General features: G+C 44.4%; 1 protein-coding gene and 1 long non-coding RNA gene across 2 annotated transcripts in view; one reads left to right on the top strand and one right to left on the bottom strand.

Annotated features, from left to right (window-relative positions):
• Positions 1-4,853, bottom strand: part of GYPC (glycophorin C (Gerbich blood group)) — a 44,945-nt gene extending 40,092 nt beyond the window's left edge. Inside the window, exon 1 of the mRNA XM_020913548.2 lies at positions 4,343-4,853. Within this exon, the coding sequence (XP_020769207.1) occupies positions 4,343-4,379 (37 nt within the window). The 5' untranslated portion in view covers positions 4,380-4,853. The remainder of the gene's footprint in view (positions 1-4,342) is intronic.
• LOC139038089 (uncharacterized) lies at positions 2,704-27,744 on the top strand. Its single transcript, XR_011491039.1, has 2 exons — positions 2,704-2,919; positions 27,200-27,744. It is a non-coding gene; the product is annotated as an uncharacterized lncRNA (long non-coding RNA).
• The last annotated feature ends 32 nt before the right edge of the window (positions 27,745-27,776 follow it).

Here is a 27,776-nt window from a genome sequence, read left to right as displayed (position 1 = left end):
GGTTTTGGTTTGACTTTCTGTCCACTGCAGTGTATCATTTACTGATACCCAAGTTCTGGATCAGGACCCATTGAGCAGATGATGTTAAAAGGTGCTTCTGGCCCTTCGCATGGACATGGGCCCGGGAGTGCCGGCCCTTGGGTGCTCTGTGCAGTCACCTGTTCGTGTCTGAGTTGTTGGCTGAGCACTTTTCTGAGCTAGGCCCCAAGTGGTAGGGGACAGTTGGGGTCACAGACTTTCTTGGAAGTCAGAATTCCTGAAAACGTGACAGACCCAGAAATTTCTCAGGCTGCAAAGCATCCTCAGGGCCCCAGTGAGTGGTTTTCTAGTGTCAGGAGGGCCCAGGGAGGCCTTAACTGACCAGCAGGTATAGGTGTGTGTATGGGGGCAGTACCCAGAGAGCCTGGAGGCCTGAAGCAGGAGTGTGTGAGGCTGTAGCTGGAGGGACAGGGTGGTCCAGGCAGGAGGAAGGACCCTAGGGGATGGCCCAAGCTGGCTGTGGAGGGCAGCAGCTGGCCCAGTGTGGGTCAGGCCCGACCACAGAGTCGGGGTGATGGCAAGCAGTGGTGGACTAAGGTTGGACCACAGGCCTGGCCGAAAAGCTATGGTGTGGTTGGCAGGTTCTAAGCATCTGTGCAGAGGCACAGCCCTGGTTTCCTGGGCATGGTTCTCATGGCCTGTGGGAGGCAGAAGGCCCTGCTTGGCACACACGGGCAGCAGGCCCACGTGCACCCTAATGCCCCCCTCGGGTTAGCCTCTGTTGGCTCTGGGGTCTCAGCCTGTGTCCTCAGCCTGGCTGTGCCCTGGGGCTCTGGGGGCCCCGAGGATCATCACCCCCAGCCTCCAGTGTTTCACCTGCACAACAGGGAGGAGTATCCTGTGAGGCCAGGCAGTGCAGGGGTGACCCAGGCAAGGCTGGACCACGGGCCCAGGCATACAGGTTCTGACGTTGCTTCTGTTCCGTTATCAAAAGCAAACTCACCACTCTCTGCTAGGGAGACTCTGGAGATGATCAGCACCTGCAGGCCAGGTTTGCTAAATTCTGTTAACAACAACATCTGCCAATACCGCATCACTGGGCATGGCGCCAGATCCTCATTCTCTCGTTCATCACACGATTCCCAAGAAGTAGCTGTTGTGATTCCCAGTGACAGGTGAGAAAACTGAAGCTCCGAGGTCTCCTGCATCTCCTGAAAGTCAGTAAGTGTTGGGGATGGTATCCAAGCAAGTCTGACCCCCCAGCACAGCACTTGTGGGGCTCAGCTCCACCCTCTCACTCACCATGAGAGACAGGACACTTCATTTAACTTCTGGGGCATATTTCCTCATTGGAGGTAGGGAACCTGCTAGGAAGTGGGCAAAGGCCATACAAGGTACTTCTCAGCAAAAGAAACACAGTATCTTACAGAAGTGCAAAAGCATGTGTAATTACAGAGGCACATTCAAAAGTGACAACATGGGTTACACATCAGATTGGCCAAGATAAAAACCACACAGTGAGAGTGAGGACGCGGGGAAACACCATTTTCATTGGCTGTCGGAAAGTGTTAGAAATTCACGTGACCTTTTGAAGGGCATTTTTTCAGTATCTAAAAACATTTTACACGTATATACTTTTAGTCCAAATTAAATTCTGAGGGAAAGTATCCTAAATGTATATAAACACATGTATATGAAACCCTACTTACAAGGGTTGTCATGGCAGCACAGTGTCTGGTTAGAAAAAGAAATCAAAGACTGTACACACCCGAGTGTCCATTTTTGGAGGAATTGGTTAAATAACCCATTCATATTCATACTATGCAGCCCCAAGAAGGATGGATCTATATATGGTGATAAAGTATACTCTGTAAAACATGGTCTTATGAAAAAAAAAAGATGAAGTAGAATACATGTTTCATTTTGTAAATGAAAAAGTAATTGTATAGATGTACAATACTTCTAGAAGGTTTCTCATAAATCTATAAAGCTCCTGCCCTGGAGGTGAGAAGAAAGTATCCTTTTCTATCATGAACTCTTCAAACATTGCTTAAATGTTCTTGTTTTGTTTGTAGCTTGTGCTAAAGAGTGCCTGTTGTGCTTGCTCACCCTTGGAAGGTGTTTAGGTTGGGGTCTCAGAAGGGCGTTGGATGGACTCTGTACCTGCCACTCAAAGGGGCAAACTGCCTTCACTTGCCGGCTTCTCCTCGCTGGTGAAGGGCCTCTCTGTCCGCATGGCAGATGGGCTGGTGAGCTCCCGCTGCAAACACAGGACCCTTTACCCCGCACTCCTGTTTCCCTGGAGGCACTGCAAGTCCCCAGAAATAACTGGCCCACTCTGGGCACCCTTGGAAGGTACACTTGCTGGCTGTGCCAAGGCCATGTGACTCCCCGAAGCCACGGGTATCTGGAGGGGTTGAGCAACAGCTTCGATGGAATGTCATTTGGCACTGAGCACAATCCTCCCTGCTTCTGCCAGAGGTAGCGCATTCTATATAAAGCTGCCGGACCTGGCCATCTCCTCACTGAGCCTGATCCCTCCCCACCAGGGGCAAGACACTGGATTTCTGCACATGACCCCTCCTCAATAATTGTGGCCCTTGGGTTTATGCACCCAGTTGGGTGGGGGAGGCCTGGCTGGGAGGAAGCAGCAGGTCCTCTCGTTCTAATCTCTGGTTCTGGGGGTGGGGTAGTGATGTAAACTGAGACAGGAAGGATATAGACACATCCTGCCTGGGTTAGCAGCGGTGGTGAGAAATAGAGCCCCATGGTTCTCCCACGGCAGAGATCCTGCCAGAAAGTAAATCCTAAGGGTAATCTGGAATGGTATGCAAGTAAGGGCTGCATCTCCATCAGTTCTGGAGGAGAAGTGTTTGCAGTCAACCGTCAAGGGTCAAGGTCTGAAACCTGAATCCTGGAGAACCGCTGTAAAGCGGCAGGGTGAGTGGATGGGTTGGGGGAGGGCAAGGCTCCCTAAGCATGCCCGTCTCCTCGACTGGAAGGACTGTAGGCCTGCACTTCCTGGGTACCTGAATTGGCCCCCTGAGACACACATACAAACTAAATAGTATCCGATTCACACAGACACACACTCACTGGTGTCTGACTCACACTCACAGACACACACACAAAGGTATACACGAACTCACAGGAGCTCATGGATTCTCAGTATAATAAAGATGCTGGAATTTATCAAGCGCTGAACATGTGTTCATCTCTATGCTGAGCCGCTGATGTGTACCATCTCTCACAATCCAGACAGGCACACTATCCTCTTATTCCCACAAAGGGTGATGACACTGCAGCCAAGGATGTCGGCTTGCCTCTGGTTCCTGCGATAAGTTGCACACATGGTTAAGTTGCACACATGGTCCGGAAGTGGGCAGGGAGGAACTCGGACAGCTGGTGGGCACACACAGGGCCGTGTACACAGAGAGGCACAGAGGCGGCCCAGCGGCGCTCAGCCAGGCTCAAGTTTGCTGCCTAAGGCCACACGGCCATCTTTTTAAAAGACATAAACAAATGGAGTGTGTCTCCAGTACCCATAACCAAGACCCTGTTAACTACTAAATGTGTTACATTATAGACTCAGAGTCTCCTCTGACAGTTTCTAAGAATCAGACCTAGCCAGGGTAGGGAGGAGTGATCAACACTGTCTTTTGTTTGCTTGCTTGTTTTTTAAATGAAAATTCAATGTTTATTGCAAAAGCCCAATGGCGGGGGAGAGGGTGGGGTTGGGGGAGGCCCAGTAACGTTTCAGAACATTGCTTTTGAAATTCACAAAGAACCCCAGCGGGATTTCCTGTCCTTAAGAAAGCAAGTGCTGGTTTTAAAAAGAAAGAAAACAGGCTCTGGAGAATTGCAACGGTCCCAACGGTCTAGGCGAGCCGAGCCGATCCCCGTAACATCTGCGTGTGGCTGGTTCCCGCCCGCCTGGGAGAGGAGAGGAGTCGGAGTTAGCAGAGTTAACTCCGAGTTTCTCAGAACGCGCCTCCACCTTCCTGCCAGCGCAGCCCCGAAAACAAGTTGTTGTGCTTTCTCTCTGCGCTGCTTACCGATCTGTCTCTCCCTCTTCATTCTCTTAGGGGAAAAGTTCTGGCCACAGGCACTTCCCCACCACCACACAAAGAAACAGAAAACCAGCGGATGGCCGCTGGGACGGAGGTGGCCTCTCCAGGCCCGGGGCGCGCGGAGCCCGGGCGCCAGACTCGGGGGACACCGACCCCGCGATGCCCGGGGCGCTGCGACGCCCGGCTTCCCGCTGGGCGAGGGACCCACGCGATCGCGCCACCGAACCTCGCGGGAAGCCGCGCCAGCCAGAGCCACAGTTCGGGCTCGCCCCCCGCCCCCGGCCGGCACTCACCTTGCTGGGTCGTGGTCGGCGGCAGCAGCGTGCTCATCGCTGACCGGCGCGGGGCACGGCCCGGCGGACCGTGGCAGGGGTCGCGGTCGGCCGCTCCTGACCCTCAGCAGCCGGAGGAAGCGGCACCTGTGTCACACTCCTCGGCGCGGGCCGCGGGGAGGGGCTCCGGCCGGAGATAGGCAGGCTTCATTTAGTTTTTTCTGCAGACTTGGCTGATGGGGTTCCCACCCATTTTTTTTTTTTAAACACATACACCCGCCCACTTCTGAACTCTTCTGTGCTCCGACTTTCCTGCGCGGCAATCACATTTTTCTAACTAGTTTCTGTTTCTATCTGCAGCTAACAGATAGAGGTTGTGTTTGAGAATTAATTACCCTGTGTGTGGGCTGAAAAGCCCGCAGACGTGACGAGATGGCCTTCCCCGATGGCCTTCCCCGCCGCCACGGTCCGGGCCGGTGACCAAGGAGAGCCAGACTCACGTTGGTGTCTTGGCGGATCCTCTGAGGCCTCTCAGAGCCGCGGAGCCTTGTGGCCTGCGGAGTGTTCCTGGCCTCCTCGTGACTTAGGGGAACTGTTCCAACCCATGGGCTTGTGTTTGGGAAAGGTTCTTAGAAAAAAGGGGTGCTGGCTAAAGACCCTGAGACTTGTTTGGATCACCTTTGTCTGAGGCTTTCAGATAGAGTGGAGTGTTTGGAGAATTCACTTTATTAGGCAATTAAAAACTCAACAGGGATTTTGACACTCTGGTTAAATGAACTCTACCCATCTCAACCAAAAAGAATATTGTCTGATATATAGCATTATATTCTCTTCACCCGGCAGAGAGAAAGGCAGGTAGCTTCAGAAAACATCACCTTTATTTTAAATCCCTGTCCAAGGAAACACCCGGGCCTTCTCCTGTCTTACCTTTTCTGCGGAGTTTTCGCTGCTGTTTACCGGACAGTCCTCGTCTCTGCCGCGATCTCAGGGCTCGTTTCCAGCGGTCTGTGCAGTGTGTGTGCAGCTGGGATTACATCCAGACTGAACACAACTCAAGACTGCTCCCTGGAGGTGTGCAGTGCAGATGATCTGCCCGTTTCTCCCAGCCTACACCACTCCAGGCGTCTTTACTAGAGCTGCCTGTTTGACACACTGGGAAAGTATTTCTAATTCTCTTTAGTTAGATAATGTTTATAGAGCTTTAATCAAAATTCCACACTCGACACGTCTTGTGTTGACGAGAAGTGAACTCTTCACAGAATGTCTTTGGCCAGGTATGGAAAGTCTGAGTCTCAGTTTCCCTATCTGTAAAATGGAGACAAGAACAATTACATTCCCGAGTTTTAAAGAGGCGATGTTTACCTAATGACAGTGGGGCAAAAATGGCATTTAATAGAAGCTGTCAGTGATCAGTGTAACAGTTAATACATGTAGGTTCATGTTGGTTAATAGCATCGCCTGTGTTCAGATTCATAAATAAAACAACTGCAATTATCTGAATGGCAGCTGGGGAATTGAAACCAAAGACCAGCCAGGTAAGCAAAGACTGAGTCCCAAGGTCATTGCACCTTGATAATGGGAGGACATCCCAGAACCTCACTTAACAGTTAACTGGTCTTTGGACATAAGCCTAAGATTTGCTTCAATTAATTTTTAGTGAAAGTGAAGTTGCTCAGTTGTGTCCGACTCTTTGCGACCCCATGAACTGTAGCCTACCTAGCACCTCCATCCATGGGATTTTCCAGGCAAGAGTAATGGAGTGGGTTTCCAGGTAGGACAGGTTAAAAGCGCCAAAAAAAAATTGCCACAAATCCCTTATGGACAGGAAGCCCAAAACTAAGTAACTAAACAACTCAACAACAAGAGTAGAAAGCTGAACAAACTATTCAGATGAGCTACAAGAACAAAGTAGCGTTCTAAAGCATCTCAGCCCCACCCTTAAGGAGAGTATGTGACTGTGCCCTGGGCCACGGAGCAGCTGAGGCTTCGGGACTCCATCTGGTTCTGTGACTTTACTGCCTTCTAGCTGGGTAACGCTCGGCATTTCGCTTGACTTCTCTGAGCCTCATATTTCTCATCTGTGAAATTGAGGAGATCTGCAAAGCTTGGTTGTTATGAGTGATACATTAGCCAGTTAATCATCAAACAGACGATATGATGTCTTACTCAGCACATAGGAGTTAAAGTTATCTGTTCCCTTCTCCTTCACTGGAACACTTGGTTTATGGTAAGGACCCCAGGCAAATCTGAAAAGAAGGTAAACAGTATTTAATGGTCTATGGGGTCGCAAAGAGTGGGACACGACTGAGTGACTAAGCACAGTATTTCATAGTGAGTAGTTCAGCTAATAGGGACATGTTTGATATTTTAGAAGATTAACCATGCAAGTGCCTAATATTAAAGAAATGAGGACTAGTTAAAAAGGTAAAATCATTATATGAGATGTTAGATAATATGGCAAGAGTCTGACATTAAATCACAGAAATGCACTACTAGTGTATCTTAATGTGTTAGATATTTATTAATGCGGTAAAGAGCTCAGCTCTGTCTTGAAACAATAAAGCAGTTCTTACCTCACTTAATTCCCAGGAGTACCTTCAACGAGGATATTGTCAAGGGCCCGTTTTATTTTTAAATTAACTTCTTATTGGTGCACAGTTGCCTTTCTTCGTTGTGCGTTTCCCCTGTGCAGCAGAGTGACTGGCCGCGCACACGCGGATCTCTGTTCGGGCCTCCCTTCCGCTGAGGTCCCTGCGGAGCGCTGTGCGGCGGCTTCTCCGCAGTCAGCCGTTTTACCCAGAGCATCGACAGCGCGTAACGTCAGCCCCCACCTCCCAGGGCATCCCTCGCCCCTTTCCCTCCTGAAGGGCACAGTTAAAGGGGAGAAAACTGAGGCTGGGACAGCGACGAGAATGTGATCACGGCAGTGGAACCAGCATTGAGTCAGCCCTGGCAGACCCTAACGCGTGTCGGGCAGGGTTGGTGTAACCCTCCTACAACCTCCAAGGGATAGGAAGATGCCACGAGACCGTGTTGGGGATTTTCTCCTCCTTCCAAGCACCATACAGAGTAGGCGTTGCCCACAGGAGGTGTACCCCTGCCTGCTTTATCCCCAACCCAGACCAAAATGCACGTGCTGCTGGTCCCCTTCATAGGAGAAACCTGTATGCAGGTCAGGAAGCAACACTTAGAACTGGACATGGAGCAACAGACTGGTTCCGAACAGGAAAAGGACTGTGTCAAGGATGTATATTGTCACCCTGCTTATTTAACTTATATGCAGAGTACATCTTGAGAAATGCTGGGCTGGAAGAAGCACAAGCTGGAATCAGGAGAGAGAGAGAGAAATATCAATAACCTCAGATATGCAGGCGACACCACCCTTATGGCAGAGAGTGAAGAGGAACTAAATAGCCTCTTGATGAAAGTGAAAGAGAGTGAAAAAATTGGTTTAAAGCTCAACATTCAGAAAACTAAGATCGTGGCATCTGGTCCCATCACTTCATGGCAAATAGATTGGGAAACAGTGGAAACAGTGTCAGACTTTATTTTTCTGGGCTTCAAAATCACTGCAGATGGTGATTGCAGCCATGAAATTAAAAGACACTTACTCCTTGGAAGGAAAGTTATAACCAACCTAGATATTGGCAGAGATATTACTTTGCCAACAAAAGTCTGTCTAGTCAAGGCTATGGTTTTTCCAATGGTCATGTATGGATGTGAGAGTTGGACTGTGAAGAAAGCTGAGCACTGAAGAATTGATGCTTTTGAACTGTGGTGTTGGAGAAGACTCTTGAGAGTCCCTTGGGCTGCAAGGAGATCCAACCAGTCCATCCTAAAGGAGATCAGTCCTGGGTGTTCATTGGAAGGACTGATGTTGAAGCTGAAACTCCAGTACTTTGGCCACCTGATGTGAAGAGTTGACTCATTGGAAAAGACCCTGATGCTGGGAGGGATTTGGGGCAAGAGGAGAAGGGGATGACAGAGGATAAGATGGTTGAATGGCATCACCGACTCACTGGACAGGGGTTTGGGTGGACTCCGGGAGTTTGTGATGGACAGGGAGGCCTGGCATGCTGCGAGTCATGGGGTCACAAAGAGTCGGACATGACTGAGCGACTGAACTGAACTGATGAGTTCTTAGAGACGGAGGTGGACAGATTTTACTTGAGTCCTTTAATTTTTTAATTTAAATGAACTTTCTAATAAAAAGTTTAAAAATTCTAGTAAAAGGTTTATCCTTCATCAAAGGAATAGATGCTCTTTGTGTAAAAAAACTAAATGGAGAGGAAAGAAAAATGAACCCAAGTCTAACAACTGCTCGGAAGCTCTGGTATGTGTCATGGATCAGTCGCTCAGTTACGTCTGCCTCTTTGTGACCCCACAGACTGTCGCCTGCCAGGCTCTTTTGTCCATTGGATTTTTCAGGCAAGAATACTAGAATGGGTTGCCATTTTCCTCCTCCAGGGGATCTTTCCAACCCAGGAATTGAGCAAGTGTCTCCTGTGTCTCCTGCATTGCAGGCAAATTCTTTACCTGCTGAGACAGAATCAGAGAAACCCTAATTTCTGGCATGTGAAGGTATTTTTATTTCTAGCTTTTTTTTTTTTTTTTGCATTTGTGGACCTTTGTTCTGTACTACTGAGATCTTCCTGACTAAAATTCCCAGGTGGCACTAGTGGTAAAGAAACTGCCTGCCAATGCAGGAGATGTAAGAGGTGCAGGTTTGATCTGGGATCGGGAAGATCCCCTGGAGGAGAACATGGCAACCCACGCCAGTATTCTTGCCTGGAGGATCCCATGGGCAGAGGAGCGTGGAGGGCTTACAGTCCACAGGGTGAGAGTCGGACACTGCTAAAGTGACTCAGCACACATATCTTCATTTCATGTATTTTTCCCTCTTGGCTAGTATTCCACAAGTGGAATTACTGAATCAAAGAGTTGGAGTGTATTTAAGGCTTTTGATATATTCATGAGCTAGGCCTATAACAATTTGTATTCCCCCTAATCAAGAGTGCCAGTGCTCATTTCAGAATTAAACGCTAGATTTTAAATCATTCTGTAAATTCTGTAGATGAGAAACATGTAGTTATCTGCATTTGCATTTTCTTGATGACTTGTGAGGTTGAATATGCTGTCATAGGCACATTTACAAATTATGTGTTCTTTTAGGTAAGTATATTTTTCCTGCTATTTCCAAATTCAGAGAGGGAGCTAATGTTTTTCTTATTGATTTATCTGAACTCTTAACACACAAAAGGCAGCAATACTTTTTCATGTATATTGCAGATATTGTCTTCCTAGGTCTTTTTCTGGTTCTTCCCCATCGGCATAGAAATAGTTTGACTTAGCTGATTGGCCAGTTGGCAACTTTTCAGGAAAGCAGGCTGTGGCTCTCTATATTTTAAGAGTAGTGGAGGAAAGGGATTTGGTTCAGTGATGCTGCCACAAGTCGTGAGTACTGAGGAGCATGGAGAGCAGGGTGGAAAAGGCCTTGCACGAAGCGCAGACAGTCCTCGGGCAGCACACCCCACCACCACACACACTCCCCAGGAAACGCACCCCTTCTCCAGTAGCACGCAGGTCTTTCCAAGGGGGAGTTTTAGTGAGGAGGGATGAAGCCTGAGAGGGAAGGAACCTGATGTTGGTTGCTGATGCTGAGTTGCTAGCCCCCTTTGATCTAGACTTTGCTGAAGGCTGGCTCTCAGCTTGCCAGGCAGAAAGGAGGGTACCCCAAGTTCGAGCTACAGTCCATGCCCCTGGCTTACAGGGCACCTCATCCAAGGGCAGATCTTGACGCATCCGTGATGGCCCATCTCTGACAGTTTGTAAACTGAACCTGGGGGAAAAGGACTGCATAGAAACTCAGCAGAAATACCAGGTAGTCTGAGATAGTTTGAGGCTACCATAGGCAAAAATCTCATGCAGTGGGGGACAGCTCTAATGTCAATCTATTAGGAGCTAGGATTGAAATGAGCCAGGAAGCTTCATGCTGGGAACAAAAACAAACAAACAAAAACCAAACAGAAGCAAAATAAATAAACAAACCCGAAACCAACCAAACAAAGAAACCAAACAAACAGAAAGGAAGAGCAGAGAAAAATGTGGGGGTGGAGCTGGCTTGAATCTTAGCAGAGCCTGGGTAAAGGGCACAGCAGCCTGGGTGGTTCCCACACAGCAGGGAATGTGTGAAGTTTCGGGAAGCACATCCCCCAGAGGCACAGGATTATGTAGATGGAGACAATTTCCTGAAGACAAGGGACGTGCCAGACCCGATGCTGTGTTGACTCTCATATGTGATTACTGCTAATGTCACAGTGTCCTTACAAGGATGGAGGTGCTTTATTTTTGCTTGTTTTTCCTTTTCGTCTTCTTCATTTCACAGAGAGGAAACCGGGCACCAGAGAGGTGAAGTAACTGCTGAGATTCACACAACACTCAGTGAAGGCTCTGCTTTGGGGGAAGGGCTCTCAATTCGCTCTCCTTAGGACCCTTCCCTCAGCCTGTGTTCCTTGGGGATTCACTGGCTTCCTGCTCAGCTTGATGGGGTTATTCACACCTGAGGAAAGGGGAAAAAAGTTGCTAGATGAGTTTCCACTGGGTCCCCTCAGAACATAGGGAAATAGAATTTTCCAGCATTTAGTGAATTGCAAAGTTCCCGGGAACACTTTTTGGGCCACAGCCCTTTTCCTCTGGATTTAAGTCTGGATATAACTGAACTAAAAAATTCTTTTCCAGGTGTTCCCAGCTGAACTCTTGGCCCAACAAAGGAAGAGTCACCTTTCTCCTCTTTTACTGTTTTGGGCCCAAGACGAGGGAGGAATTCTGGGGACGGAGTCTGTGGCTGGGAAGATGGAGTGGGGATTCTGTTTGCTGTGAGCTCCACTTATTTCATGCCAGAGCAATGTCACCAGCAAGGAAGGACCAGGATTGGGGATGTGGTGATATGACTTCTCATTCGTGGGTCACCAGTTGCCACTTTGCCTGAGCTCCACTTATTTCATGCCAGAGCAATGTCACCAGCAAGGAAGGACCAGGATTGGGGATGTGGTGATATGACTTCTCATTCGTGGGTCACCAGTTGCCACTTTGCTAAGTGTCTTTGCCTCCAAGGTTTTCTCATGTGCAAAACAGGGTTAATGATACCTCCATCTGATGTGCTTCTAGGGAGCTATTGCAGGACCCCCTTGGAAGCTCACAGTTTCGTTAAGATGATAAAGGTACAGGCTTCAGAGCACTGCAGAAAAAGTTTAAAATATGTGAAATAAATACACACAGACATAACTGTGTGTCATGATCTCCACTGGATATAATTGGTCCACCTCCAGATGGTAATGGTCATGGCAAGGCCATATGGATGTGAGTGACTATTTCTTTCTTTCCTGTATAAGTTTCTTCAGGTGGATGGCTCCAGACAATAAAATTAGTGTATTTCATACTCTCTCACTTTTGATAGCCCATTACAATTATATGAAAGGAACAATAAAAGAAATTAGTTTCCATGTTGCAAAAAGTCAGACATGACTTAGTGACTGAAGAACAGTAACAACAAGTGTATAAATAGAACGAATAACAAGGTCCTATTATAGAGCATATGGAGCTATATTCAGGGTCCTGTAATAAACCTTAATGGAAAAGAATATGAAAATAATGTATGTGTATACATAGGGCTTCTCCTGGTGGTTCAGTGGTAAAGAATCTGCCTGCAATGCAGGAGCTACAAATGATGCAGGTTCGATCCCTGGGTTGGGAAGATCCCCTGGAAGAGGGCATGGCAACCCAGCCTGGTATTCTTGCCTGGAGAATCCCATGGGCAGAGGAGCCTGGCGAGCCTGGCAGGCTACAGGCCATAGGGACGCAAAGAGTCAGACATGACTGAAGCGATTTAGCATGCATGCACATGTATATATATATACACACACACACGCATATGCATGTATATATATATATATACATAATGGAAAATCTTAATGGAAAAGAATATGAAAATAATATATATGCACATATATGTATACATATAATCTTAATGGAAAAGAATATGAAAAGAATGTATATTATATGGCTTCCCTGGTGGCTCAGTGGTAAAGCATCCACCTGCCAAAGCAGGAGACACAGGTTCAATCCCTGGATCAGGAATATCCCCTGGAGAAGGAAATGGCAGCCCACTCCAGTAATTTTGCCTGGGAAATCCCATGATCAGAGGAGCATGTTGGGTTACAGTCCATGGGGTTGCAAAGAGTCACGCACGACTGAACACACACATGCACACGCATATGTAACTGAATCTCTTTTCTGTATACCAGAAATGAATACAACATTATAAACCAACTGTACTTCAATAAAAATTAAAAAACTAACTTCCCATGGGAAGATGCTTTAAGGGGATCCTTCAGCATGTATGAGATTTCAGTAACTGTGGGAAAATGGCTAGGGTGTGAAGCACGTTGAGTTGAGGGAATAGGGAAACGAAGGCTCCAGCTCTGGGGGAGGCTGGTGGGTTAGCCTCGGGGAGTGAGCGGGGTGGGGAGGGTACCACTAAGTCTTTCACAGAGGTTTAGGCTCTGTGTCAGCAGTTGGAGGGTGGGAGTTAGTAGTGGGGGTGATGGCAAGGAGATGTGCTGAAGATTTGGGGTGGAGGAAACTCCCCTCTCCCATCTTTTGGGGACAAAATGCCAGCCCCCTCCCACCCTCCCCAGACAAAAACAAGTGGATGTACTTAGGAAAATTAAGAAAACTTGTAAGTGAACCAAGGCTGCTAGTGTGGGAAGGAGTTTTTTCAGCAGAACTCTCCTCTTTCTGGGATTTGGGGGGCACAGAGCCTGTCAGAAAATTCCTCTTCCACATACTCTAAAGCAGAGACAGTGTGATTCAGAAACATGGATCTTCCAGTCAGAGTTTTCCTCCCAAAGAAGGCTGATTAGGAAACAGATGGATTCAGACAACGGAAGAGGAAGTTCTTAACAACCCTTTAGAATAGTGAGCCTGGTCTTTCATTTTTAAATGTTGATAAACAACAGTATATGACAACCAAGTCACATATAAGAACCAGAACACGGGAGAAAAAGGCCAAGTCGAAAAGAAAAAAAAAAAAAGAAAAGAAAGAAACTAATGTCAGTTAAAAAAACAGAAATAAATAAGGAAAAAACTTAAAGTGAAGGAAAAAAAAAAGCAGAATTGTAATATGCTCAAAGATTTGGGAAAATACTAAAACTATAAAATAAGAGTAATGTGCTATGAAAAAGGAAAAGCAAATAACCAGAAAGAATTCTTGGAAATTAACCATATGCTGGCTGAAGTGAAAAATTCAATGAAAGAGTTGAAAGTTAAAACTAAAGTTATAGATAAAGAAAGTTAAATCTATACTTGGGGCAAAACAAAAGAAAAAAAGATGAGATGACTAAGAGGTCCAACTAGAATGAACTTCTAGGAGAGAGAACAGAGAAGATGGAAGGGGGGAAGTTGCATGTAAATTACAAGGAGACAGAGAAGAAGGGAGGAGGAAATAGTTCGGAGCTCAACCAAAAATAGGGGTCTGCAGACTGGAAGGGATGAATTTAAAAAATGCATGTATCTCTGTTACACAGCTTCAGAGCAACAATGCTGAAGAGGAATTTCTAACAGCTTTCAGAGACCAGTGTGTGGAGGGTGGGCAGCAGGGGCACATTCTACAGAAGAAGACAGTCAGACTGGCATCAGAACTCACATCACTAGCACAGGACGCTGGAAGACAGGCAGTGCTTTCAAAGTTCAGGGGGTGGAGATGCCCTTGAACCTTTCATCTTGCTACTGACTGAAAGAGCAATTGGACTGTGACAGAAGAATAAAGATATCTATGGATATGCACAGACTCAAAACATTTAGCTCTTAAACACAGAAGAAAGCTCTTGGAGGATAAAATTTGCCAAAACAAGGGAGGACGCCAATGCCGAGGAGCTCTGGGATCCAGGCGACAGTTGGTGTGGCTGGAGGGCAGGGAAGTTCAGAGGTATTTCTTTCCTTCTGGGGGCTGGTGAACTTCAGAAGGGGTGATTCTATAGATGACAAGATGCCTTATTGCCTGGATACACCTGAAAATATGGTGAGCGTGCATACATAGCTTCTCCACATGGTAAAAAACATTGTTGGCTATAACCCCAGGAAAACAAAAATCTGTACAAATAAGTCATGGCCCAAATATGAAGCCAACTAAAATATGGCATCACTTGGGGCCATTTGTGGAGAGTGAGAAAAGAGCACTCATTTTGCCACAAGTCTGGGGAGATTCTCTTTTGGGAAATGCTGGCAAAAAGATGTCAGACCCCAGGAACAGGAGATACAAACCTCCCACACCTTCCGGCTCTTCAGTGGAAATCATTCTGTGGCTACCACACACAGGCACTGTTAATTGGTATTCAGATTAAAAATAAACTTGGGTGGCGGGGGGTTGGGAAACCACCATGGAAGACAGTTGGGGTCAGGGCACAGACTGCAATTTTTGATAACATTTTGCAAGTCCAGGTCCATCGGTGATGGAGGTGGAGGGGAAGGATGCTGGTATTCTTGATTGACAGAGAGAGCATAGAGCTGTGGATGGCATTTGATGGCAGGTGTGCTCCCTACGTATCTCACTGAAAGTTGCAAAAATAACCAACCAAGAGAACACCAAACGTAATGATGCAACTATTCGATTTTGGGAGAAAAGGGGGGAAGGAAGTGGGGTGGTGCCAGCGTGCTAAGCTGCCATTGTACCCTGGAGTGACAGTGATGAAACACATGGACTTACAGAGACCTTTGAGGGTGGACTGGGTTAAAGGTCTGGTCTCACTCCACATGCCTCATGTGAGGGCTTTCTTTGGCTCAACCTAAGTGCAACCTCCCCTGATCAGTCCTTACCAGCAGGGTCCTTCCCCTGGGCATTATATTAGGAGAATGGATCTGGGATGGGGTAAATGAAGAGTAACTGCCATGAAAGGTCTGAAGTTGGCAACTCAAAAACTAAGATAATTAGTATTAATATATTATCTAGAAAAATGAATTAACCCACTGGAGACCTCCTATTGGTGACGGTAAAAGAGTCTTTGGAGAGCCTGCTTGGGTAGGGGAGTATGTGGTGGAAGAGGGTTGCTTTTAAAACAAAAACCCTCTGCAGTAGTATTCGAATCATGGTTTTGGTTTGTTTTTGTTGTTGTTGTTGTTGTTTTAATTTTTGAAGAACACTTGGAAAACCTAAAATATCAAAAACAAAAAAAAGCCCACGTTCAGCTGGCTGAGAAAATGGGCTTCATTTAGCAAGATGAAACTTAGCAGCAACTAGCTTGAGCCTCTGAATTTGTTTCAGTAAAATGCACGGAGATACCAAGGAGCCATAACTTAGCTTGTTATCCCAGGCTAAACTCTACATGATTTAAGGGGTGTGTGTCAAGGAAGGGAGCTTTCAATTCTGTTATCTCTTTGAAGGACTGGTCATGAGTCTCCCCAGCCACCAAGCAATTCCAGATGAAACTCTAAGTTGAAATGGTTACCTACCTTGTCCCAAAGGAATATCCAGGTGGATATGCTGTGCATTCCTGCTTGCTTGCATGCTAAGTTGCTTAAGTCATGTCCTACTCTTTGTAACCCCATGGACTATAGCCTGCCAGGCTTCTCTGTCCATTGGATTCTTCAGAGAAGTGGGTTGCTATACCCTCCTCCAGGGGATCTTCCTGACCCAGGGATGAAACGCACGTTTCTTAGGTCTCTTGCTTTGGCAGATGGGTTCTTTACCACATGGGAAGTGCCACATGGGAAGTCCTTGCTTGCTTGAGTCATCACCCAAAGTTCAAACTTCCTAATGTCTTCTTCCCACCCTGCTGTAAATCCTTAACTTGGCTTTATTGCACATCCCTTCTGATTCTCCAACCCTTTCACACCAGTGCTCCAAAACTTGTAGTCCTACTGGCCTATTTCCCTGTATTTTGTAACTTTTTGTTAAATGTGACCTTTAGGATCCTAGCTTTTTTTAAGGACATTTGCACCTCTTTAATCGTCTTAAGTCAATATACAATGGAATATCACTCGGCCATAAAAAGGAACAATACTGGGTCATTTGTAAAGATGTGGATGGACCTATAGTCTGTCATACAGAGTGAAATGAGTCCAAAAGAGAAAAAACAAATATTGTATATTAATGCAAATACATAGAATCTAAAAAAATTGTAAAGATAAACCTGTTTGCAGGGCAGGAATAGAGATGCAGATGTAGAGAAAGGATATTTGGACACAGTGGGGGTAGGGAGGATGGGGTGAATTGAGAAATCAGGATTAACATACACTATCATGTGTAAAATAGATAACTAGTGGGAAGCTTCTATATAGCACAGGGAGCTTAACTTGGTGCTCTGTGATGACCTAGATGAATGGGATGGGAGTGGCTGGGAGAGGATATATACACATGTATGTATGTATACATACCGCTGATTCACGTTGCTGTACCGCGGAAATTGACATAACGTTGTAAAGCACTTATACTCTAGTAAAAAAGACTTTTAAAAGAATTATTGTTTGCTTATATACCTCTATGTATGTCCACGCCTATATCTGTATCTATATCAACTGCATCTCAGAGCTCAGAGAGTTTGTCACTCAGTTGTGTCTGACTCTTTGTGACCCCATGGACTGCAGCCCACCTGGCTCCTCTGTCTATGGGACTCTCCAGGTGAGAATACTGGAGGGGGCAGCCATTCCCTTCTCCAGGGGATCTTCCTGACCCAGGGATTGAACCTGGGTCTCCTGCATTGCAGGCAGATTCTTTACTGTCTGAGCCACCCTCTATATGTTACATCTGTACTTGGGAAGACTGCTTTCCATTGCCACTAGCAGTGTTTGGAGACACTATACACTTGGTATTTTGAATCTTTTAAATTTAGTTTGTTTTTTTTTTTGTTTTTGATGTGTAGGACTTTTTCATCAATCAGTCAATCAGAGAAGATGGTCAGTAGAACTGAGCACCCTAAGAAGCTGGAATGTGTTCATGGCAATTAGATAGACTGCTGGAACTAGGCTTGCCGTCTATCTCTGGCATGGACTTAGCGACATTGAACTAGATACTTTCTCTCTTTGACCTGCAGCTTTCTCATATATAGTGTGGGCATAGCAAGTCCTACCTGAAAGATCTGTGGTGAGAATTAAAAATAACACACACACACACATATACATATATGGCAAGGACATACTGGATACTCTTTTTATTATTATCTTTGCTCTGGGTGGTAGAAGTCACCAGAACATACAAAGCTCCAGGGAACTGTGAGGAGGCAGCAGGGACCTTGAGAGTTAAATTTGGAGTGGACACCCCCACCCTCCGCTGTGATAGCTTGTAATATTATCCAACAAATATTTCTTCCTCCCTTCCCCAGCATGAACCCAGTGTAAGCCCCGCCCTGTGGATGCTGCGCTTGGCCATGAGGTTTGCTTTGGCCAATGGAATGTGAGTGAACATGACCTCAGCCACATCCCAGCAGAGGCTTGGAATGTGTCTGCATAGTTTGACTTGGCCTCTGGTCCTGCAGTCCTCCACCATGGGGTGAGCATGCCCCAGGCAGCTGCTGCTTCCGGAGCCTGAGCTGTGCTTCTGGAAGCCTCACTGGCTCTTCTGGGCCATCCTGATGCCTTGCTTTAGCTGTGCGTGATTGCTGACAACTGCTGGCAATGATGGCAGTCTGAGATGTATCAGGATTTCAGTGTCCATGGAAAAAATAAAAATAATGAACAGAATAGATTTTCCTTACAAATAGAAATTAATAAGACAGTGGACGTATACTCTGATATTTATCCTGGAGGCTGTTAGTACTTGTTTTCTCAGAAACACAAAACAGTAGATACAAAAGATCTGTCTGCTCTGAAAAGAGAAAAAGCAAATGGCATCGTTTCAGTTACGGTTTTCTCTGTACTGATAAAACTTAAAAGAGTAGAAACAAACTCCACAGAAGTGGAATCTTAGGGGAAGAAATCAGCTAGAAAAGAACGTAGAAATATTTGCAGAAGAGTAAACTCTGGGCATCATCTAGTGCCACCCTGTCATCTGTGTACAAGGAAAGGGTTAACACTGGAACCCGCCATCCTCCCCTCTGCTCACCCACTGGTCTACCCGTGTATCTGACAGCTGCTCACCGCCTGCCCACTGTGTGCCAGACACGAGCATGGAGGAGACGGGGATGAGTCAGGTACAGAGCAGCCACGAGAAAAAACAGACAAACCGTGGAGACACCTGACCAGAAATTCCCACATGATGCTCTAAATTCTACCTGGATATCTGCGCGAGGCTCCTTCTTTGGGAAGCCGGAGCAGAGTGGACAGTGTTTTCACATGATGTTCAGACCCTTTGAGACTAAGTCTTGTCGTCCTTCCCAAGCCCCGCAGCGATTGGCACTGGCACACAGAGATGGCAGTGATTGAAAATACCTGGTGTGAACTAGTGGCATCTTCTCCCATCAGTATCAAATTTTAGGCAACTGACATAGCCCTGTGTCTTTACCCAGCTGGTTTCATGTATGAGCCTTGACTTACCTGGGCAGCGCTCTCTGGTCTATGCCTCATCTGCTCCATTCAGTCATTTTTTTAAAGAAAATCTGTCTCTTCTATATAGTGTTTAAGGCAAAACAAGTACTGTATTCCTTTTTTAAGTTATAGTTTTCTACTTCAACTATCATTCCGGCTGGAATATATTTATTGCCTCTAAATTATTTTGAGAATGATATCAGTTAATACATGTAAATCATTAAGAACAGAATCTTAGCTAATATATCTTTCTGTGCTTTTATGAAAATTTCTGAATGACAGAGTCTTAACCATGGAATTGCTGAATCAAAGAATAAATAAATTTGAAACACAGAGAGAGACCTTCAAATTAACAATTTTCATTGTCAAGTCTTTCACATATGAAAGTCCCATTTTTACCATCATAGATCAATGATGTATTAATCTGTAACAATGCAATGTGTGAAAAAATAGTATCTTATTACTATTTAAATTTTTACATTTCCTTGACTAAAAGTAAGCCTACACATCTTTCAGATCATCCTTGTATTTGTATTATCTTTGTGAATTTCCTTTTAGGTCTTTTCTCCATTTTTTCCTTTGTGGTGATTCTCTTTATTCCTATTGATTTGTTAAAACTCTATATATTGTTAATAACTACCATATATTGGGCTTCCCAGGTGTTTCGATGGTAAAGAATCTGCCTGGCAATGCAGAAGATGCGGGTTCCATCCCTGGATTGGAAAGATCCCCTGGAGGAGGGCATGGCAACCTACTCAGCATTCTTGTCGGGAAAGTCCCATGGACAGAGGAGCCTAGCAGGCTATTGTGCATAGGGTCGGACATGACTGAGCGACTGAACATGCACTATATTTTGGTATGATGGGGGTTGCATGAGGGTATACATATGCAAACATCCATAGAGAAATACCCTTAAGATCTGTGCACTTTACGTTAGTTATAATCCAGTCAAACAATTTAAATATAAAAAATCAGGCAATAGAGACAGACTCACAGAAAATCCAAGTGTTGGGTTTATTAGACATGAACTCTACAATTATAGACTCAAGAAATTAATGAAAGTGGAGACTTTTTTATCAAGAAACTATAAGGTAGACTATATGAACATAAAAACATTACAGAAATAAAATAACCTATATCAAAGAACTCAACAGATGAGTTTCACAGCAAATTAGACAAGCTTACAGCAGCATTAGTAGGCTGGAAATCAGGTCAGTAGAAAATGAAGAGCATGGAGGAAAAAAAAAGATGCAAAATACAGAAAAAGAATTTGAGCCATATGGAGCCTGATGAAAATATATAACCAAGAACTGTAATTGGAGTTCCAGAGGGAGACGAGAGTAAAAACAGTATTGAAGATATAGTTGAAAAATCATGGTTGATAATTTTCTCTAGATGACAAAAGACATTAAGTTACAGTTTCAAAAAAATATTATAAACCTTAAGCAAACTAAGTGTTAGAAATAAACCTACACCTAAGGCCATCAGAAGAAAACTGGTAAGAACAAAAGACAGAGAATTCTAAAGATAGTTAAAGAAAAAGGACGTGTTACCTTCCAAGGAGCAATGATTAGACTGAAGACTGACTTTCTTTGCTTTTGGTAGTGGGGTTAAACTAGATTTTCCTTTTGTCTGTGTACACTTTACATGATCAGCAGAAACTAATATAAAGCTACTATTTAGGGGAAAATCCGGGTATAGAGGCTAGAACTATATTCCAGTGATATGGCTTTTTTTTGAAATAATTTTCCACATTATCCCAACTTTGTAGATTGTCTGTAGATTCAATTTATATGAAGTCTAAAAATAACAAATGCTGGAAGGGGTACAGAGAAAAGGAAACTCTTCTATACTGTTGGTGGGAATGTAAACTGTGCAGCCAGTATTGAAAACAGTATGGAGTTTCCTCAAAAAACTAAAAATAGTACAACCATATGGTCCAGCAATCCTAATCCTGGGCAAGCATCATGACAAAACTAGAATTCAAAAAGATACATGCACCCTTTCATTCATAGCAGCACTATTCACAATGGCTTAGATGTTGAAACAACTTAAATGTCCATTGACAGATGAATGGATAAAGGTGTTTGCAGCTTTCAGCCCCAGGGGGGTGGGCAGAGAAGGCTCCATTCTCTGACATCTGTACCCCTTGTTACAGGCCTGTTCAGATCTTATGTTTCCTCCTGGGTCTGTCTTGGTAGATTGCTTCAAGGCATTTGGACATGGTCGTTTTTCAAAACTCCAGACCGGGTGTTTTACTGAATGGTCCTCAGCTTGGATGCCTGGTTAGATGCCTTCTTTATGGGACCATCTTCTTTACTCTGATGTGTGGTCTTTAGTGAAACTATCTTTGGAGTACATTCCCTCAGTTTTTGTTTATCTGAAAATGTCTCAGATTCTCTCCCATTTCTGAAGGCCGTCTTCCTAGGAGCACAAGCCTTGATGCGCAGTTGAAGGCTGCCCTCTGCCCTCTGACCTGGGCAGGCTGCTCTGAGTGAGCATCCATTTTCCATTGCTGCGGTGATGAGTTACCAGGAAGTCAGAGGCTTAAAGCATCACAACTTAGGATTTCACGGTGTTCGAGCCTGGAAATCAGAAGTGGGTATGACTGGGCGGGAATCTCAGTGTTGGCAGCCGCCTTCCTTTCTTGGAAGCTCGGGGAGGAAACCTGCAGACCTCCCATTCTTGATCCACACCTTCCTCCTCTAAGGCTAGCAGTGACTGGTTGGTCCTCCTTGCGCTCCATCCTGACTCCCAGTCTTCTGCCTGCTCTTCCACAGAGGAGGGCCCTAGTGGACAGTCTAGGACACTCTTTCCATCTAAGGGCAGTGAATTAGCAGCTTTAATTCTGTTTGTTGCGTTGATTCCCCTTTGCTATGAAATAGCACATTTGCAGGTTCTGGATGCAGACATCTTTTAGAGGCTGTTTTTCTGTCCCCACAGGAGGTGACCTGAGTTGTGTCCTCTGGTTGCTATTAGCTTCTCCATCTTTTGTGGTTTTTCTTTGGTGTGTTTAGGTGTGTATTTCTTTCATTTTAACTTTTTATTGAAGTGTTAGATGCACACACACAAAAATGTACATGTGTATGCAACTGGAAGAATTGTTGATAAATTGGACACATTTGTGTCACCAACACCCAGAACATGCCCTACAGGGTCACTATTCCAAGTCAGGATAGTGCTAACCCCTGGGGAGCTCTGGGGAGCCCCATTTTTTGTTCTCGGTGCTGGTATACCTAAGAATGGAATTGTTGAGTCGTAGGACAGAGATGCGGTTTTCTTTTTACTCTCCGTACTTAGAAATATTTTGCCTGTTGAATATCTAGGTTTGTGTCTTATGAAAATCTTTCAGCCATTCTTTGTAAAACATTGCCTCTCCCCTCAGTGGTCTTTCCAGTTGGATGTATGATATTAGATCTTTTCACTTTTCCTCCTTTTCTTAACCTCTCTTTCATTTCTTCCATCTTCTTTTCTGTACATGGCACGTTCTGGGTACTTTTTCATATCTCTGTGTTCCAGGTCAGTGATTCTTTCTTCAGCTATATCTAATCTACCAGTGAGCTTTTATTTTTACATTGGGTTTTTTTTTTTTTTTTTTTTCATTTTCAAACATTCTATTTGGTCCTGCCTGACCATTTCTGATAGCTTCTTGTTGCTTGCTTGTTCATTTTTTATTTCCATCTTTTATTTAAGTAAACATTTAATAATAAAAAAAAAAAGAAGATATGGTACACATATACAGTACCATCCAGGCATAGAAAAGGATGAAATGATGCAATTTGCTGTGCCATGGGTGGTCCTAGAGATTATTACACTAAGTGAAGCAGGTAAGAAAGAGAAAGCTAAATGCCATATGTGTCACTTACACATGGACTCTAAAACATAGCACAGATGAGCATATCTGCAGAACAGAAACAGACACACAGACATGCAGAACAGACTTGTGACTGCCAGTGGGGGTGGGGTGGTGGGGAGGAGAACCGGCAGTTTGGGGTTAGCAGATACAAACTGTTTTTTATATCAGGGATAAATTACAAGATCCTACTGTGTAACACAGAGAACTATATTCAATATTCTGGGATAAACCAGAATGGAAAAGAATATGAAAAAAATATTTATATATAAGTAGATCACTTTGCTGTACAACAGAAATCAATACATTATAAATCAACTATACTTTGATAAAAACTAAATTTAAAAAATTCCAAATGAATTCCAAGATGTTAAATTGAATAGGAACATTCAAAACTGAAAAAAAAAAAAGAAGAAAGAAAGAAAAACAATCAGACCACTTTTTCTTTTTCAGAAAGCAAGTATATCTAATCAGCCATTTTAGTTTTGATTCAGAAGAAATGGCGGCTCATCTTCTTCCAGGAGGAGCGAAAGATAAGTCTGACAGCAACTCATGAGAACACAAATAAAACAAGTGCGAGTTTCAAAGGCGACTACTTTGAAGGAAAAAGAAGTCATTCATTTGGATATGTATATGTATGTATATATATATAATAATGTTAGATGACAAAATTTACTAAAAGTTAATAGACTATTTTTAGAGCAGTTATACATTTACGGAAAAATAGGACAGAGAGCTCTATAAACACTTCTCCCTACAAAGAGTTTCCCCTATTATTCACCTCTTGTATTGGTGTTGTACATTTGTTATAATCAATAGACCAGTATCAATACATTTTTAATAAATAAGTTCATAATGTACATAAAGTTTTGCTATTTGTGTTGTACAGTTTTATGGATTTTGATAAATGAATAATGTTCCTTATCCATCATTATATTATTATACTGAAAAGTTTCTCTAACCTAAAAACTTCTTGTTGTCCACTTATTCATCATCCATGAACTCTTGACAGCTACTCATCCTTTTTGTCTCGGTAGTCTTACCTCTTCCAGAATGTCATATGGTTGGGACCACACAACAGGTAGCCATTTCAGATTGGCTTCTTACTCTCAGCAATATGCATTTAAGCTTCCACCATGTCTTCTCACAGCTTGAGAGCTCATTTCTTTTTTTAATTGAATAATATTCAATTGTATGGATGTACCAGAGTATCCATTCACCTACGGAAGAATGTCTTAGTTACTTCCAGTTTTTGGAAATTAAGTTAAAAAATGCTATAGACATTTGTGTGCAGAGTTTGTGTGAGTATAAATTTCTCAACTCAAACGGTAAATACCTAGGAGAGCTAGATAATATAGTAAGACTATACTTGTGTGTGTATGTGTGTGTGTGTGTGTGTGTGTGATAGACAGTCATGTCCAACTCTTTGTGATTCCAAGGACTATCCTCCCGGCTCCTCTGCCCATGGGATTCTGCAGGCAACAAAACTAGAGTGGGTTGCCATGGGGATCTTCCTGACCCAGGGATCTCCATACTGTCTGCCTTACTAGCTATATAAATTTACATTCCCACCAACAGTGCAAGAGAGTTCTCTTTTCTGCACAGCGTCTCCAGCATTTATTGTTTGTAGATTTTTTGATGATGACCATTCTGACCCATGGAACCTGATACATCATTGTGGTTTTGATTTGCATTTCTCTAATAAAGAGTGATGTTGAGTATCTTTTCATATGTTTATTAGCCATCTGTATGTTTCTTTGGCGATATGTTTGTTTAGGTCTTCTGCCCACTTTTTGATCTGGCTGGTTGTTTTGCTGGTATTGAACTGTATGAGCTGCTTATATATTTTGGAGATTAATCCTGTTGTCAGTTGATTCATTTGCTATTATTTTCTCCCATTCTAAGGGTTGTCTTTTCACCTTATTTATAGCTTCCTTCACTGTGCAAAAGCTTTTAAGTTTAATTAGGTTACACTTGTTTATTTTTGTTTTTATTTCCATTTTTCTAGGAGGTGGGTCATAGAATATCTTGCTGTGATTTATATCAAGGAGTGTGCTGCCTATGTTATCCTCTAGGAGATTTATAGTTTCTGGCCTTATCTCTAAGTCTTTAATCCATTTTGAATTTATTTTTTTGTTAGGAGGCGTTTTAGTTTCCTTCTTTTACACATTGAAGTGAAGTGAAGTCGCTCAGTCATGTCCCCGACTCTTTGCGACCCCATGAACTGTAGCCTACCAGACTCTTCCCATGAAATTTTCCAGGCAAGAGTATTGGAGTGGGTTGCCATTTCCTTCTCCAGAGGATCTTCCCCACCCAGGGCTCGAACCCGGGTCTCCCGCATTGTAGGCAGACGCTTTACTGTCTGAGCCACAGGAAGTTTATCCTAAAACTTTATCTTTCTTAAAGTTTACCTTTTACACGTTACTGTCCCATTTTCCCGGCACCACTTACTGAAGAGGCTGTCTCTTCTCCGTGCATTCCTGCCTCCTTTGTCAAAGATAAGGTGCCCACTGGTGTGTCGATTTGTCTCTGCGCTTTCCGGAGGGAATTTGCTGTGTGATGCAGGGAGCTCAAGCCCGGTGCTCTGCGGCAACCTGGACGGCTGGGAGCCCCTTCAAGAGGGAGGGGACGTGTGTTCCTCTGGCTGACTCCTGTTGCTGCGTGGCAGAAACTAAGACAATATTGTAAAGCAGTTATCCTCCAACTAAAAGTAAAGTAAAAGGAGACAATTGGTAATGTCAGCCCTGCACCCACACGACCTCGGGAGCCTTCTACTGCTTACGGAAGCTAGCCCAAACTCCTTGGCCTTGGGTTAGCATCACCATGTCAGAAAGAGACCAGCCTACAGAGCCGCACACTCGGTGATATTGTGTCATCCCAAGAACAGGAGCAGCAGCGAACCTGACTACTGACCTGCTCACTCTCAGGGTCTGATTCCTGCAGCTTACCTTCTTCTGTCAGATCAGTTTTGTCCTCTGACTGGTTTCCACTGGATCCTCTGATCGATCCTCTGATGGTTCCAGGACAAATACATAAAATACCTTCCACTCAACAATATTTCTTTTGCTATTATACTTTGTTTCCTGAAGTGCCAGCTTTTAGCTTTCATTCCTTTGAATTGAGTGGCTTCTTAACATGGCAAATCCAAGTTTACATTAGACTAATACATTTTCACACTGATTAATTAGCTAGAAAAACTGCAGACAAGCATGATACTATTAAGTAATTCTTAGTTATTATTACCTCAGTGTGATTCATTTTCTTTAAATGAAGAAAGTGCAGTTTAGAGAAGTTAAGTAATTTGACTAATGCCGCTTGGCAATTTGGTAACAGAGCTGTGCAATCAGTGCTTTTTAACTTTAAACACTGTGCATGCATGTGCATATTCTTTCATTTGTGTTTTCCTTTAGGTGTGTGGTTAATTTCACAGCTTGAGAAAGTGCTGAAAACAGACCATGTAAACATCTTTTTGTTGGATGCAGGGAATTCCCTGTGACTGAAGCAGTGACCTCCTAAAGTTTGCTTCTGAAGCTACAAGGTCAGATAGATAACCTCAAGTTTAATTCTGCTTCCTTCACTTACTGATCTTTGGAAATGATTTAGTTTCTCTGAGCTTGTTTCCGTATCTGGAAAACAGGGATACTTTGTATTCAGCCAGGTTGCCTGAATCTTGACATTATTGACCTTTTGGAATGGGAAATTGTTCTGGGTGAAGGGCAGGGGCGGTCTGGTTTAGAATGGCAGCCTCCCCGATCTCCACCCACGAAATGTTGGTAGCACTCTTCCTCACCCGGAATTGTGACGACCAAAATATGGCCAAGCATTGCCAGCTGTCCCCTGCAGGATAAAGTCATCTCAGCTGAGAAAGACCACAGGAAGCATCAACTAACACGTTTCAAGTCTTCACACAGTGCCTGGCTCAGGACACTGTTCAACGGTGTCAACATTGCTGCCTTCCTGACCTCCACACCTGTCAGCTTCAGGACCAGTTCCATCTACCATCACGCTTCCCAGGCTTCCCTGTGGCTCAGCTAGTAAAGAATGCACCTGCGATGCAGGAGACTTCGGTTCGATCCCTGGGTTAGGAAGATCCCCTGGAGGAGGGAAAGGCAATTCTGGCCTGGAGAATTCCATAGACTGTATGGTCCATGGGGTTGCAAAGAGTTGGATACAACTGAGTGACTTTCACCTTCATCATTCTTTCCATTTTGAGGAGAACCTCTGCACTCACGTTTGTGGAAGGAGAGATTTGCTGGGTTTGGATCAGACAATGGCTCAGCTTGCTGATTATGCTTCTTAGTCACCCAAATTGGTTTAAATTAGAAAGTAAACCTGGTGGTATCATTTTTGCAGCCATCTCAAACACATTTACTGCCTTGTCCTTCACATTTTCAATGAACTTATTCTCAAATTGCAGGCTCAGATAAAAATGACATGTATTATGCTTTTTAGCTGTGATTTTATTTGTGGGGAAGGCACTGACCTTTCTTTTTTATTTTTATTTTTTTCAGTTCAGTTCAGTTACTCAGTTGTATCCGACTCTTGGAGACCCCATGAATCGCAGCATGCCAGGCCTCCCTGTCCATCACAAACTCCCGGAGTTTACTCAAACTCATGCCCATCGAGTTGGTGATGTCATCCAGCCATCTCATCCTCTGTTGTCCCCTTCTCCTCCTGCCCTCAATCCCTCCCAGCATCAGGGTCTTTTCCAATGAGTCAACTCTTTGCATGAAGTGGCCAAAGTACTGGAGTTTCAGCTTCAGCATCAATCCTTCCAATGAACACCCCAGACTTATCTCCTTCAGGATGGACTGGTTGGACCTCCTTGCAGTCCAAGGGACTCTCAGGAGACCCAGAAGCAAATAACTGTTAAAATGTGACTTTGGGTGCAGCCAGCAGATTTGGGATATACTGCAGAGCAAACCAGACCAGTATATGGCCACTGATTGTTGAGTGTGGAACATAGAGCCCAGTATGGAAGGATTTTGGAGCCCCTGATAACAGTTCAGTTCCCAAGAAATGAGGATAATGAAAGATAAATGTCCATGTATAGGCACTGGTTTTGGTTTAATAGTGGTGGTGGGAGAA

Source organism: Odocoileus virginianus, chromosome 13 (assembly GCF_023699985.2).
Source record: "Odocoileus virginianus isolate 20LAN1187 ecotype Illinois chromosome 13, Ovbor_1.2, whole genome shotgun sequence".
Classification (NCBI taxonomy): Eukaryota; Metazoa; Chordata; class Mammalia; order Artiodactyla; family Cervidae; genus Odocoileus; species Odocoileus virginianus.
This window is presented reverse-complemented; position numbering and strand designations above follow the sequence as displayed.